This window comes from Mobula birostris, chromosome 1 (genome assembly GCF_030028105.1).
Source record: "Mobula birostris isolate sMobBir1 chromosome 1, sMobBir1.hap1, whole genome shotgun sequence".
In the NCBI taxonomy this organism is placed as follows: Eukaryota; Metazoa; Chordata; class Chondrichthyes; order Myliobatiformes; family Myliobatidae; genus Mobula; species Mobula birostris.
The window spans coordinates 161524749-161543219 of record NC_092370.1 but is presented as its reverse complement, the minus strand read 5'-3'; the positions used below and the strand labels follow the sequence as shown (position 1 = coordinate 161543219).

Sequence of the window (18471 nt, the reverse complement as noted above, 5' to 3'; positions counted from 1 at the left end):
TCTATACACACACAAAATGCTGGAGGAACTCAGCAGGTCAGGCAGCATCTGTGGAAAAGAGTAAACAGTCGACATTTCAGGCCGAAACTCTTCTTCAGGGCTGAGAAGGAAGGGGGAGGATGCCAGAATGAAAAGGTGTTGGGTCGGGAAGGAGGCTAGCTGGAAGGTGGTAGGTGAAGCCAGTTGGGAGGGAGAAGTCAAGCCATCTGCCCTCATCTCTGGATAACAACAACTATGTCACACTCTTAATTATTGACAGCTCTGCCTTCAATACCACAACCCCAAACACACTCAGAACCTCTGAGCCTCAGACTCTGCACCTCCCTTTGCAATTGGGTTCTTGATTTCCTGACCGACAGACCATAGTTAGTAAGGACAGGCAACTACACTCCTCCACAGTTACTGTCAACACCAGTATCCTGTCAACACCAGTATCCTGTAAGGCTGCGTCCTTTGCCCCTTACTATACTCCCTGTACACGAACAACTGAGTGACCAAATTCTGCTCTAACTCCATTTGTGGGTTTGTATACGACGTCACCAAAGTGGGCCCCATCTCTAACGGCGAGACAGAGTACAGGAAGGAGATACAGAGCTTAGTGTTATAGAAACAACCTTCCCCTCAATGTGAACTAAACGAAAGAGATGGTCATTGACTTCAGGGAATGGGATGCAGTACACAACCCTATCTGTACAATGGCACTGAGGTGGAGATGGTTGATTGCTTCAAGTTCCTAGGTGTAAAAATCATCAAGAATTTGTCTTGCTCCAACTGTGTAGACACTATAACCAAAAGTACTACTTAAACCCAACTTTGTCTTTGACAGCTTCCTCAGAAGACTGAGGAAATCCAGCATGTCTCTGAAGCCTCTAATACCATCATTCCAAATAAACTGATTCCTAAGCTCCGGAACCTGGGCCTTAGCACTCAGATCTGCAGCTGGATTTTCAACTTCCTCACAGACAGGACCCAGGCTGTAAAAATAGGGGACAAGCTCTCCTCTACAATCACTCTGAGCACCGGTGCCCCACAAGGCTGTGTACTCAGCCCCCTGCTGTACTCACTGTACACCCATGATTGTGTAGCCAAGTTTCCATCAAACTCAATACGTAAGTTTGCTGATGACACCACAATTTTAGGCCGTATCTCGGGTAATGATGAATTTAAGTACAGAGAGGAAATTAAGAACCTGGTGGCATGGTGCAAAGACAATAACCCATCCCTCAATGTCAGCAAGACGAAAGAATTGGTTGTTGACTTCAGAAGGAGTAGCAGACCACACGACCCCATTTACATCGGTGGTATGCAAGTGGACCAGGTCAAAAGCTTTAAGTTCCTCGGGGTCAATATCACAAATGACCTGACTTGGTCCAACCAAGCAGAGTCCAATGCCAAGAAGGCCCACCAGCGCCCTTACTTCCTGAGGAAGCTAAGGAATTTTGGCCTGTCCCCTAAAACCCTCACTCATTTTTATAGAAGTACTGTAGAAAGCATTCTTCTGGGGTGCATCACAACCTGGTACGGAAGTTGTCCTGTCCAAGACTGGAAGAAGTCGTGAACACGGCGTAGCACATCACACAAACCAATCTTCCATCCTTGGACTCACCTTACACCGCATGCTGTCAGAGCAGTGCTGCCAGGATAATCAAGGACACAACCCACCCAGCCAACACACTTTTCGTCCCTCTTCCCTCCGGGAGAAGGCTCAGGAGCTTGAAGACTTGTACGGCCAGATTTGGGAACAGCTTCTTTCCAACTGTGATAAGACTGCTGAATGGATCCTGACCCGGATCTGGGCCGTACCCTCCAAATATCCGGACCTGCCTCCGTTTTTTTAGCACTACCTTACTTTCCCTTTTCTATTTTCTATTTATGATTTATAATTTAAATTTTTAATATTTACTATTGATTTGTACTCCAGGGAGCAGGAAGCGCAGAATCAAATATTGCTGTGATGATTGTACGTTCTAGTATCAATTGTTTAGCAACAATAAAGTATAAAGTATGAAAAAGTATGATACTCACTATCTTTTTACAGCTGTGCCATATGAAGCATCCTTTCTGGGTGCATTACAGCTTGGTGTGGCAAAGGCTCTGTTCAAGGCTGCAGGAAACTGCAGAGCATTGTGAATGCAGTCCATTCCATCACAGAGACCAACCATCCCCTCTGTCTAGTCTTCCCACTGCTTTGGGAAGTCAGCCAACCTCATCAAGGACCCTTCTCATCCTGGTCATTCTCTGCTTCCCCTCTTGCTGAGCAGAAGAGACAAAAGGCACCATTGATTCTGGTGGTATGTGCTTTTAAGCTTTTGTGTCTTCTGCTCAACAAGTTCCATGCCACTATTATAAAGTTCTTGAATGGACTTTCTATAAAGTAAGGATGAACTCTTGATCTCCCAAACAACCTCATCATGACCCTTGCATCTTGTTATCTACCTGCACAGCACTTTCCCTGTAACTATAACATTAAATTCTGCCTTCAGTTTTCTTTTTACTATCTCAATGTAATTAGATATGTCTGGATGGCAAAACAAAAGCTTTTCACTCTATCCCTGTACGTGTGCCAATAATCAACATATCCAAACTAAACTTCTCCCTCCCCCTTTCCTCTGCAATCTCTAATTCTCCCTCTTTCCACTGCACTCTCACCCTCTCACCCTGCCCCTGCTCTCTTTACCTCTCCCCTGCTCCACCATCCTCTCTCCCTCACCCCCCCCCCCGAATCTCCGGTCTCTCCCACTCCTCTGCACTCTTTCACCCTCCCTCTGCTTTCTTCCTTCCTCTTCTCCCTTTCTCGCTCTCTCTCTTCTCGCTTTTCCAGCATTCCATTTTCTTTCCACAATACTTTTTTCTCTCTCATCACTCCTTTTTCTCGCTTCTTTCTAGTCTATCCAGTCAGTCTCTCCCTCCTCCCTGCCCCAGGTGTTATTTTCCGGCTTTCTCTCCTTCCCTTGTGTACTTCGGAGGCTGAGCCACCTCCAGGTGTGCGTGTGTGTGTGTGTATATATGTATGTGTGTGTGTGTTTGTGTGTGTACGGCAGGGGAGGGGGAGGACGAGCTGCGGATGGAGAGCTGAACGCAACCCGGCATCCAGGGAGGTAAAGCTTGAATGAAAAAGACCCCGGAGCGCCAAGGAAACCTTGGGACTGTCCGCAGACCTGCTGCAAAGGAGACCCCACATTTGACAAGCACCCCTTCACCCACCCCCACCCCCCACCCACTCACCAACGAAAAACAACCCCAGCAACATGCAGCTGAACGGCAGCTCCGGGGAGAGCGGTGTCGGTGCGGCAGTCAGCAAAGGTTTAGCCCGCCAGGGCTGGCCTTGAATCTAGCGCAAATGCAGCCGCAGAGGACGTCAACCGTGCCGAGCACAGAAAACGGTGTCCCGGGCCCGGGAGAGGAGGCATCGGAAGAGGTCCGGGAGGAGGTAAGCCGGCAGTGGCGGCGGGGCGGTGGGCTGGGTGGAGGCGGGCTGGGAAAATAAAAGTTGGAACGGGCACATTTTGGAAATCATTGAATACAAATAATCCCCAAAGACAGCGAGCCCTGGGGAGTGAAGATGGGCAATAAACCAGCGCATCACAAGTACAGGTGCATCCAAAAGACTGCACAAAGGAAACTCCCATGTTTGACCTGTAATACCCCGTTTCACTGGGGTTCGATTTGTTTTGAGCGGTGACAATCGGTGATTTGTTCTTTAACATATTGCCGGGATTTGGGTGGATGGCAGATCTCTGCATTTGTACGTGGAATGCAAAAACAGAAGGGGTGGGGAGGTTAGAATGAGATTTGATCCTGGAGAGGGGAGAAAGGAAGCGGCGGGGAGACCTAGAAAGAGGAGAGGCTCCGTGCCAAGGAGTGAGAGGGGCTGAGAAACAGAAAGCAGAGCAAAATACATTTAGACACGCACTCAAGGGAGACGGAGCGGCGGAGCTGTTTAACAAACAGATTAAACGCATTAACAGATAGAGGCATCACAGTTCAGGAGAGTCGAGGGAGGAGACGCCAATATCTCTGGGCAAATCGGGGTGCAGGTATAGAGAGCGCGAATCACCCTTCGTGAGGGACTGAACCGGGAGCAGCATGATGAGGTGGAGGTATTGGTGGTGGGAGTATCTTGAGATGGGGGCTGGTTAGGGAGAGCCAGTGGAGGAGGGAGGGAGAGGGAAGAGGACAAAAAGCAAGTGAGAGGAGCGAGACAGTTCCATGCTCTCCGGGTGTCTCCCAGCCCGGAGATCTCGCCCTCCCTTGAAGGGTGAGCTGCCGGCGGCACCGCAGTCTCCTGCCTCTCGGGGACACGGGGCGGCACCGGCGGGGAGTGCGATGGAGCAAAGGAAGCGGGCTGTGCTTTGCTGGAATTGGCGTGGAACATGAGCGGGTGGTACGAGACGAGAGCTGGTGAGAGCACCTGGGTGTGCGAGGGAGGGGGAAGCCCAGCTTGGCCCCGTACTGTTCACTGGCTGGCGTGTACTGTACACGGACACCGCAATGTGCACCCCGCCGCAGTTTGATGCAGGGGCCTCTCGTGTGAACTAATGGAGCGACTAATGTACTCGGACTTCTAACTGCTGCCACCAGCTGCTTCCATCACGGTGCATCCCGAAGACATTAGCCCGCCGGTGACGCCCGCTTCTGCTGCTCGAGGATATCTGCAAGAGCAAGCAATGAGGTCATCCAGAAATCAGATCACACGTTTCTGCTCCACGACGCGTTGGAATTTTACCCAAGATTGCGCTGGCTGCATTGGGTTTTATGATGCCGTGAACCCTACCATTGTTTTCCTATACGTACCTAGAATTGTATTAACGCACTGGAATGTTTGCCTGCAACTCTGATGGCCCTTCACACCTTTGATCTCTTACCCGGTTTGTACATATTCCCTGATCTTTAACCCTGTCCCGGGATTGATCTTGTTTCTGATATTTACCTCTGACCCGGGACTGAACTCGTTCCTGGTGTTTACTCCTGACCCGGGATTCCAGTCGTTCCTGGTGTTCACCCCTGACCCGGGATTCCACTCGTTCCTAGCGTTTACCCCTGAACCTGGATTCCACTCATTTCTGGTGTTTACCCCTGACCCGGGACTGAACCTGATCCTGGAGTTTACCCCTGACCCGAGATTCCACTCGTTTCTGGTGTTTACCCCTGACCTGAGACTGAACCTGTTTCTGGTGTTGACCCCTGACCCAGGACTGAACCTGTTTCTGGTGTTGACCCCTGACCTGGGATTCCACTCGTTCCTGGTGTTTACCCCTGACCTGGGATTCCACTCGTTCCTGGTGTTTACCCCTGACTCGGGACAGAACCTGTTCTTGGTGTTGACCCCTGACCCAGGATTCCACTTGTTCCTGGTGTTTACCACTGATCCAGGACTGAACCCATTCCTTCATGTTCACCCCTAACCCAGGACTGCACTCAGATCTTGATGTTCAACCCCTGCCAGGGACCTCCCTCGTTCCCATTCCACGTACAACATTCTTCCATACTATTACATACGTAATAGTCATCTACACCTCCGATTTTATAAATCATCTGGGGATTCTTTCAATTCCATTTAGTTTATTTGATGTTAGAATCCCTGCCAGTCATTTTCACTGTCTGCAATTTTACCCATTACGCTGACCCTACAAACCAAATGGGTTCCATTCCTACACTGGAATTTTTTGGGATTTTATTTGCTTTTTGCAAGTTTATTCCACAATTCCCTTCACTAACTAGGACACTACCAGATGCTGGGAACTATATTCACTGCCCTATATTTTATCCAACATCTGGGATTGCACACTGCCCTGTGATTTTATTTTACTTCCATTGGTTTATATTTTGTTTGTATATTTTCCATAGTTACAAGATATGTGATGGGGGCAGGGCAGTCACTCTCCATTGAAAGTTCTCACAGATTGTAGTAAACATCCGAAGTATTCTGCTCCAGAGGTCAAGGAGATTGGTCAGTAGACCGATACAAGGTCTTGACGCTCTAGTATCAGATATCCATTTGCCTCCACAGCTGCTACTTGACCCTCCAAGTCCTCAAGTAATTAGTATTTTGGGTAAGCAACAGACTCTGTTAGATTTTACATTCTGAAATAAGAAATGCCTGATTTAGTAACCCTGTTGGATAGGGTCCTCAGGGAAGATAAACCTGCATTAAATTTCAAAAATTACTTGGCTGAAAATAAATCCAAGCTGTTCTATCAAAACAAAGGATATTATGAGGACAGGTTGGAAATTACATTAAGACACTACAGCAAAAGGGCAGTGATTCACATTAAAATGATTTTCAGCAAATATACTGTACATTCTTTAATGCCATAAAGACACACAAGGAAAAATGGTACATCAATAGATCACAGGACTGTGTTAAATATAAGCAAAAATTTATAAAGTTGCTACAAAAAGCAGTAGGCTAAGGAGCTGGGTGCATGTTTGACATTAGCAGACAGTGATAAAGAAAGACAAAATAGAATATACTATTATGTACAAATTTACATTTTTCCACTTTATCCTCTGTTTTTGCCAGATCTTTGCCTTCGCGTTTAACCTATCTATATCCCTTAGATGCTTCCTTATATCCTCATCACAAATTATTTCCCTACCTGATTTTGTGTTATCACCAGGCTTAACAACCATACCTTTCATCCCTTCATCCATGTCTTTTAGATAATATGTAAAAATGTTGGAGACCTCAGCACAGTAAATATATTTAAGCCAAGGTTGGATTGATTTTTGCTTAATAGGGGAATTAAGGGTTAGGGGGAAAAGGCTAGTAGGTGGAGATGAGTCCATGGCCAGATCAGCCAAGATCTTATTGAATGCGGAGCAGGCTCGATGGGTCTGATGGCCAACTCCTGCTCCTATTTCCTATGCTCTTATGTTCTCCTATCCCTGTAGCATGCTACTTGTCACATCCTGCGAACTACAGAAAGACATCACTTGTGACTACCATGTTTCCTGTTAGTCAGCTGGTCTTCAACAATATGTTACCTCATCTACCACCAGATTTCATTTTGACTATAGTTTTCGACATGGACCTTAACAAAAGCCTTGTGGAAGTCTAACAATATTCATTGGTCTTCTCTATCCAGAGTACACGTCTCTTCAAAGTCTCCAGTGCATTGGTCAAGCACAATTTTCCTTGCACAAAACCATGCTGACTTTGCCCAGTTATCTTGATCTTTTTTCCAGGTGCCCTCCTACAACAGGTCAAGTCGAGTTCATTGCCAGGTTCACAGGTGTGGTGAGGTGCACAGCAGAGGGAAGGAGTGCCTTGCACCTCCTTTGGTAGAGATGGATCTCCAGCCTACCAAAATTGACAATGGAGAATAGAAATAAACAGAAAGTAACAATCCTCTCCGAATGGTGGACTGTCACTACAAGAATTCATGAATGCAGCTCAATTGTGCACTATATATATATAAATAATTTGACTGAGGGAGCCAAATGTAATATTCCAATTTTATCACACAAAATTCATTAATGTGTAATTGGTTTACTATTGCCACGTGTATCATTAAAAAATAATTTTGCATGCCATCAAGACAGATCATTCCAAACATACAATAAGTATATTGAGGTAGTAGAAAAGAAAATGTTAATAGAATGCGGAATAGAGTATTATATTTAGTTACTGAAGAAGTGCAGTGCAGGTAGACAAATAAGATGCATGGGTCAAGAGATGGGAAATCAAGAGTTCTTCTTTATTGTACTAGAGACCTGTTAAAGAGTCGTTTAACAGTGGAATAGAATTAAATCTGGTGGTACATGCTTCCAAGTTTTTGCTTCTCCTGTGCAATGGAATGGAGGAGAAGAGAGGATGACCAACTTCGGAAGGATCTTTGGTTATGTTAGCTGCTTAGAGGCATGGGAAATGTATACAGAGTTAACGTAGGGGAGGCTGGCCTTTGTGATAGACTGGGCTGTGTTAAAAATGTGGATTATTTGTTTAATTATTGAGATATTAAACAAAGTAGGCCCTTCTGGCCCTTTGAGCCCTGCTGTCCAACAAACCCCAATTTACCACAACCTAATCATGGGAAAATGTGAGCTTGTTCACTCGGCAGAAGAATCAGAGGTGCCAATTTTTTTAAATGGTGACAGTTTGGAAAATGTTTGCGTTAATATAGAGACATGGATGTCCTTCCTTCTAGACAAGTCACTGAAAACTAACTGTTGGCGAAGCAGGCAATTAGAATGGCAACGCACACTTTAGAATGGCAAATTGATATGTTGGTCTTCGTTGCAAGATGATTTGAAGACAAGAGTAAACAAATTCTTACTGTAATTGGTACAAGCATTGGTGACACCACAAATGGCTCGTTGTGTACTGTTTTGGTCTCCTTCCATAATATATGTAAAACTGTTTTAACAAGGCCTGACATAGTAGATATGTGGTAAGATGCTTCCCTGGACAAGGAGTCCAGAATTAGGAGACACAGACATGAAATAAAGCCTATTTGGAGAAGAAATTACTTCACTCAGAAGGGTGGTGAATTCTCTACCCCAGATGGCTGTGGAAACTTTGCCATTATATATGTTAGATATGTACTCAGTACAGGAAAATGATGCTGGGTTGGGGATGAGCCAGAATTTCAACGACACTACAGACACAGTCCTTCTGCTCGTTTGTTTTGTTTTTATGTTCTCAATGGTTGGGAATTTAACAGTTAATTTGGATGGCACTCATTCTCTGGGAGTGTATTCCTTCCCCAAGCTTACATCACCACATAGGAATTTACCTGACACCTACCTTGGTACTAATTAGTGTTTCTTTTATCTTCTTCTGGAATTGTTCTCACTCCCTGAGATTTCATCTCTTACCTGGATTGAAAACCCTGCTTGGAATTTTATACATTGATTAGGATTACACTCACTGCTTTTGATTTTATCCACCCCCTGTGCTGAGCTCTTTCCCTGACATAATCCAATTATACAGGGTTTACTGCTTGGGCTTTTATCTGTTACTCAGGCCCAGGTTTTTTTAAACATTTCGAATTGCTGTTATTACCTGCAATGTTATCCCTTACATGCACTTGCTCCTGTCTGATTTTATCCATTAATAGGGATGGTAATCTCCTATTTTTCCATTATCTTAGAATTTTATCCCTTCATTTAGATTATAGTCCCCATCTGGAATTCTTTGTATTATCTGGGATTGTAATATGTGCCTGAGTTTTATTCCTTAAACTGTCATTATTTTAATCAAATCCACTGGATTTTATCTACGAGTTGTTCCTACTACCTGAGTTTCCATCTCTTATCTGGAATTGTGCTCATTTTCTGGGGTTGTTTTCCCTGCCGGAGATTGCAGTGACTACCTGGAACTTTATATGTCACCGAGATCACATTCTCAATGAGGACTTTTATCCACTTCCTGTGTTTGCAATACTTCCTGGGATTTTGTCTTGAGTCCAAGATTGTATTCACAGATTGTACCTGGGATTGTACACAGTGTTTGGGATCTTTATCCTTTACTCTGGAATTGCTTTCACTTCCTAGGAGTTTATCACTTGGTTTTATTTCTTCCATTATCTAAGATTGCTTCTTCCATTATCTGAAATTGCACCTTGAGTGGGAATTTATCCCCCTCTAAAATTGCAGTCACATGTAGGATTTAGAATGATCCCAGTCCACCGATATTTGAATTGAGCTGAATTGAATTGACTTTATTACTTACATCCTTCATATACATGAGGAGTAAAAATCTTTACGTTACATCTCCATCTAAATGTGCAAAGTGCAATTTATAGTAATTTATAATAAATAGTATGCACAACAAGACAGTCAATATAATATAGAAATACAATTATATCAGCATGAATTAATCAGTCTGATGGCCTGGTGGAAGAAGCTACCCTGGAGCCTGTTGTTCCTGGCTTTTATGCTGCAGTACCTTTTCCTGGTTGGTAGCAGCTGGAACAGTTTGTGGTTGGAGTGACTCGTGTCCCCAGTGATCCTTCGGGCTCTTTTTACACACCTGTCTTTGTAAATTTCCTGAATAGTGGGAAGTTCACATCTACATATGAGCTGGGCTGTCCGCACCACTCTCTGCAGAGTCCTGTGATTGAGGGAAGTACAGTTCCCATACCAGGCAGTGATGCAGCCAGTCAGGATGCTCTCAATTGTGCCCCTGTAGAAAGTTCTTAGGATTTGGGGACCCATACCAAACTTTTTCAACAGTCTGAGGTGAAAGAGACGCTGTTGTGCCTTTTTCACGACACAGCCAGTATGTACAGACCACGTGAGATCCTCGATGATGTGTTTGCTGAGGAACTTAAAGCTGTTCACCCTCTCAACCCCAGATCCATTGATGTCAATAGGGGTTAGCCTGTCTCCATTCCTCCTGTCGTCCACATCCAGTTTCTTTGTTTTTGCGACATTGAGAGAGAGGTTGTTTTCTTGACACCACTGTGTCAGGATGATGACTTCTTCTCCACAGGCTGTCTCATTATTATTTGAGATTAGGCCAATCAGTGTAGTGCCGTCAGCAAATTTAATTCGCAGATTGGAGCTGTGGGTGGCGAGACAGTCATGAGTATACAGAGGGTAAAGAAGGGGGCTTAGGACACAGCCCTGAAGGACTTCTGTGTTGAAAGTCAGAGAGGTGGAGGTGAGGGCACCCACTCTTACCACCTGCTGGTGATCTGACAGGAAGTCCAGGATCCAGCTGCACAAGGCAGGGTCAAGGCCGAGGTCTCTGAGCTTCTTGTTGAGCCTGGAGGGAATCATGGTGTTGAAAGCTGAATTGTAGTCCAAGAACAGTATTCTCACATAAGCATCCTTCTTCTCCAGGTGTGTAAGGACAGTGTGTAGAGCTGTGGCTATTGCCTCATCTGTTGATTGGTTGTGTCAGTAAGCGAAATGTACGGGGTCCAGTATGGGTGGTAGCGTGCTGCATGTGGACCATTATGTGAGATTCTGTGCTAATTCAGATTGGTGAAGAACGTATCCAGTAGTTGCAATTGTTTCCAGTACTCCCTTACTAGGAGTTTCACCCAGCTTTTTCAATTATACTCGCTTCTCAGTGTTCCAGTCTATACCCAAGCTGGAAGTTTATACCATCTCTCTGGGATTGTACCTGATTTTTGGACCATCTGCTGCTGTTCTCAGCATTTGGGAATGCATCCAGAATTTGGATTAATGCTAATGCATGATTGTGCCTGTTGCAACTATTCTGTAGCTGGTCATAGAGTCGTGAAGCATGGAAGTAGGTCCTTATGTCCAACATTCCATACCACCTAAGCTAGTCCCATTTGCCTGCATTTGGCCTGTATCCCTCTAAACCTTTCCTCTCTGTGTACCTATCCAAGTACCTTTTAAATGTTGTTAATGTACCTGCCTCAGTTATTTCCTCTCATTCCACATACTGATCGACCTCTGAGTGAAAACTTTGATCCCCAGGTTCCTATTTAATGTCTACCGTCTCACCTTGACTAACAAAGCCAGCATTTATTGCTCATCCCTAATTGATCTTGAAAAGATGGTGATGAGTTGCCTTCCATTTGTCCATAACCATAAGTATCCTTGGCCAATTTTTCTATTGAAGTGAGCTGCCACTTCTGGGCAGTGTCTTTACAGGACGGGTGATCCCAGCCATTATCAGTACTCTTCAGAGATTGTCCTCCTGGCATCAGTAGTCGCATAACCAGGACTCGTGATGTGCATCAGTTGCTCATATGACCATCTACCACCAGCTCCCATGGCTTTATGTGACCCTGATTGGAGGGTGGGGTGGTTCTAAGCAGGTGCTACAACTTGCCCAAGGGTGAACTGCAGGCTACCAGAGGGAAGGAGTGCCTGAAGGCTGATTTATACTTCATACTAGGTATGGCGTAGCCGCGAACCCTATGCAGTGCCTACGCAGATCCCTACGCCGTAGCCTGACGCGCACCTCTCCCAAAATGTAACTACGCATCACGGCAGCGCAAACTGCAACAACTGTGATTGGTCCGCTTGGTAGCATTGCATTTCCTCCTACGCTGCAATAGCATCCCATTGGGTGACTGAAGGGCAGGGAAGGAACTCTGGCTGCAATGCTTTCCATAAAGCTTTACAGACCTCCGAAATTATGGAGGACACATTTCGCTTTTACAAAAAAAGACACTCGCTTTAAACTTGTTTACTCTGAGAAAGACTACTATGACCGTGAAGCCTTGCACGGGCAGGTGTGTGTGCATGCGTGACATGCGTGAATTGCAGAGCAAAGCAGACACACCAACGCACAAGTATAAATGCTCACAACAGCGTTGCCCTCTTGCGTAGGCTACGGTGCAAGTTTGACGCAGAAGTATAAATAAGCCTTTAGACCTTCTTTGGTAGAGATGGATCTCCACCCCACCTTCTTAAACCATTGCGTTTATTCTGGGGAAGATACACCCACTCTGCTGTTGGAGAGAAAGGTCCAGGATTTAGACCCAGTGACAATAAAGGTTCAAAAATAGATTTCCAAATTAGAATGGTGAATAATTTGGAGGGGAACCTGTGGGTGCTGGATCCTGTCCTCCTTAATGGTTGAGGGCACAAGTTTGGGAGGTGCTGTCAGATCGGTCTGGCGGCGGGGAGGGAGAGAATGTTGTGCATTTTGTAGATGCTTCCCTCTGCAGCCACTGTGCACAGTTGTGGAGGGAATAAACGCTCAAGGGTGAGAGATAGTGTTGGGAGCCAATCAATTGGCTGCTTTCCCTGGATGATGTTGAGGCTCTTGGAAGTTAGAACTGCACTTATCCAATCACAAACGAGAAAATCTGCAGATGCTGGAAATCCGAGCAACACACACAAAATGCTGGAGGAACTCAGCAGGCCGGGCAGCATCTAGGAAAGGAGTACAGTCGACGTTTTGGGCCGAAAATTTCTGGCAGGACTCAAAGGGTTTTGACCAGAAACGTCGACCGTACTCTTTCCCTAGATGCTGCCCGACCTGCTGAGTTTCTCCAGCATTTTGTGTGTGTACTGCACTTATCCAGACAATTCTGTAGTGGCAAACAAACTTGGGAGCATGAGGAGGGGGATTTCCTACTGCATTATTCTGGCTATTGCACTTACCCGGCTGATCTATTTGAACATGTCATGTCACAGGAAGAAACCAGTTATCCCGTCAGATCCATCCCATCAGTCCCATTCCCTTTCTTATTTTCCAATTAAATGCCTTTCTTAATTAAATGCCTTGTTGAGCCATTTCAGAGAGTTAACCAGATTGTTGGGGTCTTTAGTCAAAATACACCAAGCTTCCTTTTCCATTTAAGATTATTGTCACAGGTATACATACCCATGAAAATGAGTTTACAGCAATAATATAGTACATTGCAAACATTAACTATATACACTACAAAATAAACATAATAATGTCAGTACAAGTTGGGAAAGAGAAAAAGTGAGTAAGCTGAATTCCCGTTCACTGGCTTCAGGGTCACCATACCTGGCTCCAGCTCATTTCACAAATACACTAATATTGTACAGTTGCCTTGCTGGGAATAAATTTATAGTCTTGGCTCCTGAGTTACTTTATGTGTGAATAAACCACTACACCCGCTTCATCTGAAATTATTCTTACATTTTGGCAAATCATTTTCAGCTTTTTCACCAATTACATTCCATGCAAAAATTAACTTGCTGATCACACAAAGCCAGGCAGCAGCAGGGACTATGAGGAGGGCACGGAGAATATGGGCAGGGTGAGAAAACAGGCAAGGACATGGAAGATGGAGTCTAATGCAGAAAGAAAGTGAGACCATCCTCACTGGTAGAAAAAGAGAAGGCTGATACTTTTCAAAATGGTGTTGGATTGTTAGGTGTTAGTGTCCTGAGGGATCTGGATATCCTTAGAACATAGAACAGCACAGCACTGTACAAGCGTTTCAACCCATGATGTTGTGTTGAACTTTTAACCTACTCTATGATCAACCTAACCCTTCCCTCCCACAAAACCCTTCATTTTTCTTTCATCCATGTGCCTATCCAAGAGTTTCTTAAATGTCCCTAATGTATTTGCCTCTACCACCACATCTGTCAGTGCGTTCCATGTACCTACCATGCTCAGTGTTTTTTTAAAAAAATGCCTCTGACATCTCCTTTATACCTTCCATCAATCGCCTTAAAATTATGTTCTCTCATATTAGCCATTTTCACCCTGGGAGAAAGTATTTGACTGCCCACTCTATCAATGCTTCTTATCATCTTGTACACCTCTATCAAGTCATCTCTTATCTCTCTTCAGTCCAAAGGAAATAGCCCTGGCTCACTCAACTTATCCTGATAAGACATGCTCTCTAACCAGATGAGACTGCATCTGGAATATTGTGTAAAGCCCAATCTCCCTAAATAAAATGGATACACTTACAATAAGGGGTGTACAGAAAAGGTCCACCAGCTCGATTTCTATGATGGACTGCTTGGTCCTATGAGGAGAAATTAAGCAAACTGGACGATTGGACCCATTTAGAACATCAGGAGGAGATCTCATTGAAGCTCGCAAGAATCTTAAAGGGCTTGTGTAACTAAATGTGGACTTAGTGTTTCCCTTGACAGGGATGACAGTCTTAAAACAAGGGTCAGCCTTTTAGGATAGAAATGAGAAGAAATATCTGATTTGTGAACACTTGAATTCTCTATCGCGGAGGGCTAGGGAGGCTTAGATTCAGAAGTCTAGACTGTCTTTGTACATTATGAGTAATGGTCCTAGTACTAAAATTGTGCTAACCACCCCCATCCTCCTCCTTCCCCCTGAACTCTGTTTTCTGCCTTGGAGTCAAATTCTTCTACCTATATCCTTAATTCACATTCTCTGATGTATTCTTTCCAAACTATCACATCAAAGACCTTTTAAAAATAGATGAATTGTATCTACTGCAATGCCATTATCTACTCTGCAAAAAAAAATCCATAAAGTTGGTCAAGCAAAACTCCCGTTTGATATCTGCCAACTTGTCACTTTTATTCTTGTCACTCTTACAACACTTGTAATCTCTCTGTTGGTAGACTTCCCATTGCTCTCCCTACTGCCTCCCCTCCTGTTGAGACTCTAACAGCACCTTCTTCCATGATGAAGGGTGATACAAAGCACTCACTTTCTATTCCAGCAGTGTCTATGAGGCTCTGCATCAATTATTTTGTTTTCATCCCTTGTTGCTTGAGTTATTACCTACGAGGTTTGAGAAGTATTTGGGGTTCCCTCGTATATTTTTATTTCCATTCTCTGAGTTATTTTCCATTTTTCTACTCTTGGCTTCCTATATTCACTTTAGTTCTCATTTGACTTATTCATCTATTACAATTTATACAATCCTATTATCAATTATCTCATTTATTATGCAGGGAGCCCCAGTTTTGATTCTTTTACCTATACCTGAACCATCTCCTTTTACAATTCACCTATTGCGCAGTAATAGTTTTACTTTATCAATACAGTGGATTCTGGTTAATTGAGCAAGTTAGAACTGTTTTGCTCACTGTGGTTTCAAGTATTCAGGCTTATAGATGCCAGAAACGATCGGGAGTGAAAATGATACAATTTCACTACTTCTACAAGTTAGGAACAATGAACAATTTGAAGTTACCAACAATCATCTTGCATATTACAATGGAAATTGAGATTTGGAGAATGCCATCATTGATAGCATTGTATGAAGGCAATCCATTATCTGCACTAGGTGTCCTTTCTGATTTTGTTCAGTGCATGCACTGGATGAATTCCTCTGTTGATAACTATTAGGAACTAACACACAGTTTTATAGTATTATAGTACTATTGGTAGTGTTCTAATTTGTTCTGTATTTCATTTAAATAAATAATTTGTTACTCGGTTTGTCTTTTTTACCTTTTTAACTTCATGAAGGATCAGCTGCTTGACTGAGCCAAAATATATTGGTCCCGATGTGTCCCAATTAACTGGAATCTGCTGTATTTGTTTCCACTCTTCTGGCCATCCCACTGAATTCAGTCCTCCTTCAATAAGGAGTTCTTTTTAAAAATTCTCCTTATGCTATGATTAGGTTTATTCTCGTTAAGTAGTATTGAATTTGAATCTGAGATTGCTGCTGGGATCTGAAATTGGATGCATTTTCGCTATTGTGCGCATATTTTGGATTATGCTCGCTAGCTAGTGTTGCACCTGGATCTTGAGACTGGGATGGTGCAGATGCAGACACGCCCATCCCTGAGCAATTAGGTAAGGTCATCCGAGTCTAGAGGATCAGGAACAGGTCCTTCAACCCACTAATCCATCCATTTCTACTATCCTACATTATCCCATTTTATTTATCTCCACCAACACACCAGTTGAAAAGTATAATGACCAATTGAGAAAATAGCATTGTGCAAAAGTCTTAGGCACATATATATATAGCTAGGGTGCCCAAGACTTTTACACAGTATTGTATTTGTCAAAGTGAAGTGGAGAGAAAGTTTGTAAATCTGATGGGAGCAAAGGATGTGCAAGGGTGGAGCGTCGTGGGAGGGTGTGGGAGATCTGGCAGAGAAGAAGCATTAGTGGCAGGGGTGGTGCGGGTTCAGACACACCCAGGCAAGGTTGTTTGATTCCAAGCTATTAGATTATTGATCATTACAGAATGTCTCCCTGGTGCTTCCTGCTCCTTCCCCTCTCCCCTCCGCTTTTCCCAACCATGATTCCCCTCTCCCTGCCCCTGTCCCACTCTCAGTGGACAGTAGGGACCCAGATCAGAATCAGGTTCATCATCACTCACATATGTCGTGAAGTTTGTTCCATACCATCAGCAGCCACTGTTAGGATTGAACCTGGGTCATCGGAGATGAGAAGCAGCAGCTCTACCAGCTGTGCCATTGAGTCGTTCATATGGCTGAGCCATACTACATCATGGCTTACAAGGTTACATCGTGACTGTAGTGGAGATAATTTTAATAACCATAAGGTTAACAGTCATTTGGATGTGAGTGAGGTGATCACTGGAAGACAGCAAAAATTTGTAAAAGACAAATCATATTTAATTAGCCTTATTGGGTTCTTTGAGATCAACAGAGAGTAATGAAGAAGATAATATGAAATGAGTAGACTTCCAAAAGGGATTTCACATAGTGCCATGTAACGTTATCAGCAGAATTCAAACCCTTGGATTAAAAGGGCAGTGACAACATGTATCTGATTAATGCTAAGCAACAGTAAGCAGTCATAGTGAATGATTTGCTTTCAGACAAGAGGAAGGTAGACAGTATTATACTCCAAGGGGACTGACTTGGGATCATTGTCTTTCCTGATATATTGTAGATCTTGATGTAGAGGGGACTATTTCAGAATTTGAGAATGTCATGGTGCAGTGAACGAGATACACCAAATCAGATTAAATTTAATACAGAAAAGGATAAAGTGATAGATCTTGGTGGGTGGATAAAGGTTCAAATTGTTCAATTTAATATCAGAAAATGTATACAGCGTACAACCTGAAATTCTTACTCGTCACAGACATCCACAACACAAGAAACCCCATTGAAAGAATGATAGAAACGTCAGAACCCCAAAGCCCCCCATCCCTCTTCCCCTCGCAGTGTATAAGCAGCAGCAGAAGCATTACCCTCCCCCTCCCCAACCTGTGCCAGAAGAAGGACCGACCCCCCCCAACCATGCAAGCAACCACAAAAGCCCCCCAAACAGACCTTGATCTAGAGTCTGCAAAATGGCGCCAGTGGCTTTTGCAGATCTGGCGCCATCTTTCTTAGCTTCTCCTCCATAAAGGAGAAGCAATCGGGCAATAGTTAGATTTCATTATTCTCTTTCGAGGGGACAGTTCTGAATAAGGACTACAGCCATGCAAGTATAGAGGTGTATGATTGTCTGATAGTGATAAGGCAGTATGATAAATTGATTACAGTGCACACTTATACACTCAGTGACCACTTTATTAGGTACACCTGTACACCTGCTTATTAATAAAATATCTAATCAGCCAATCATGTGGCAGCAACTCACTGTTTAAGGGCATGCAGACATAGTCAAGAGGGTCAGTTGTTATTCTGACCAAACATCAGAATGGGGAAGAAAGGTGATCTCAGTGACCTTGACTGTGGAATGCTTGTTGGTGCCAGACAGGGTTGTTTGAGTACCTCAGAAACTGCTGATCTCCTGGGATTTTCACACACAACAGTCTCCAGAGTTTATAGGGAATGGTGCATAAAAGAAAGAAAAACATCTAGTGAGTGGCAGTTCTGTGAGCAAAAACACCTTATTATTGAGCCAGGTCAGAGGAGAATGGCTAGACTGATTCAAGCTGACAGGAAGGTGACGGTACCTCAAATCACCATGTGTTATGACAGTGGTGTGCAGAAGAGCATCTCTGAACATACAACACATCAAACTTTGAAGTGGATGGGCCACTGCAGAAAAAGACCACAAACATACACCAATGGCAAACTTTATTAGCTGCAGAAGGTACCTAATAAAGTAGTCACCGAGTGTATATTGATCAAACACTGCCCAGCACCAAGATACAAATCTGTTCCTAATTG

The 18471-nt window shown here is 44.0% G+C and overlaps 1 protein-coding gene across 1 annotated transcript in view; it reads left to right on the top strand.

Annotated features, from left to right (window-relative positions):
* Window positions 1-3340: 3340 nt before the first annotated feature.
* Window positions 3341-18471, top strand: part of LOC140193252 (transmembrane protein 151B) — a 39768-nt gene continuing 24637 nt past the window's right edge. The window contains exons 1-3 of the mRNA XM_072250655.1: window positions 3341-3430; window positions 4986-5354; window positions 7189-7240. Coding sequence (XP_072106756.1) covers window positions 3341-3430; window positions 4986-5354; window positions 7189-7240 — 511 coding nt within the window. The remainder of the gene's footprint in view (window positions 3431-4985; window positions 5355-7188; window positions 7241-18471) is intronic.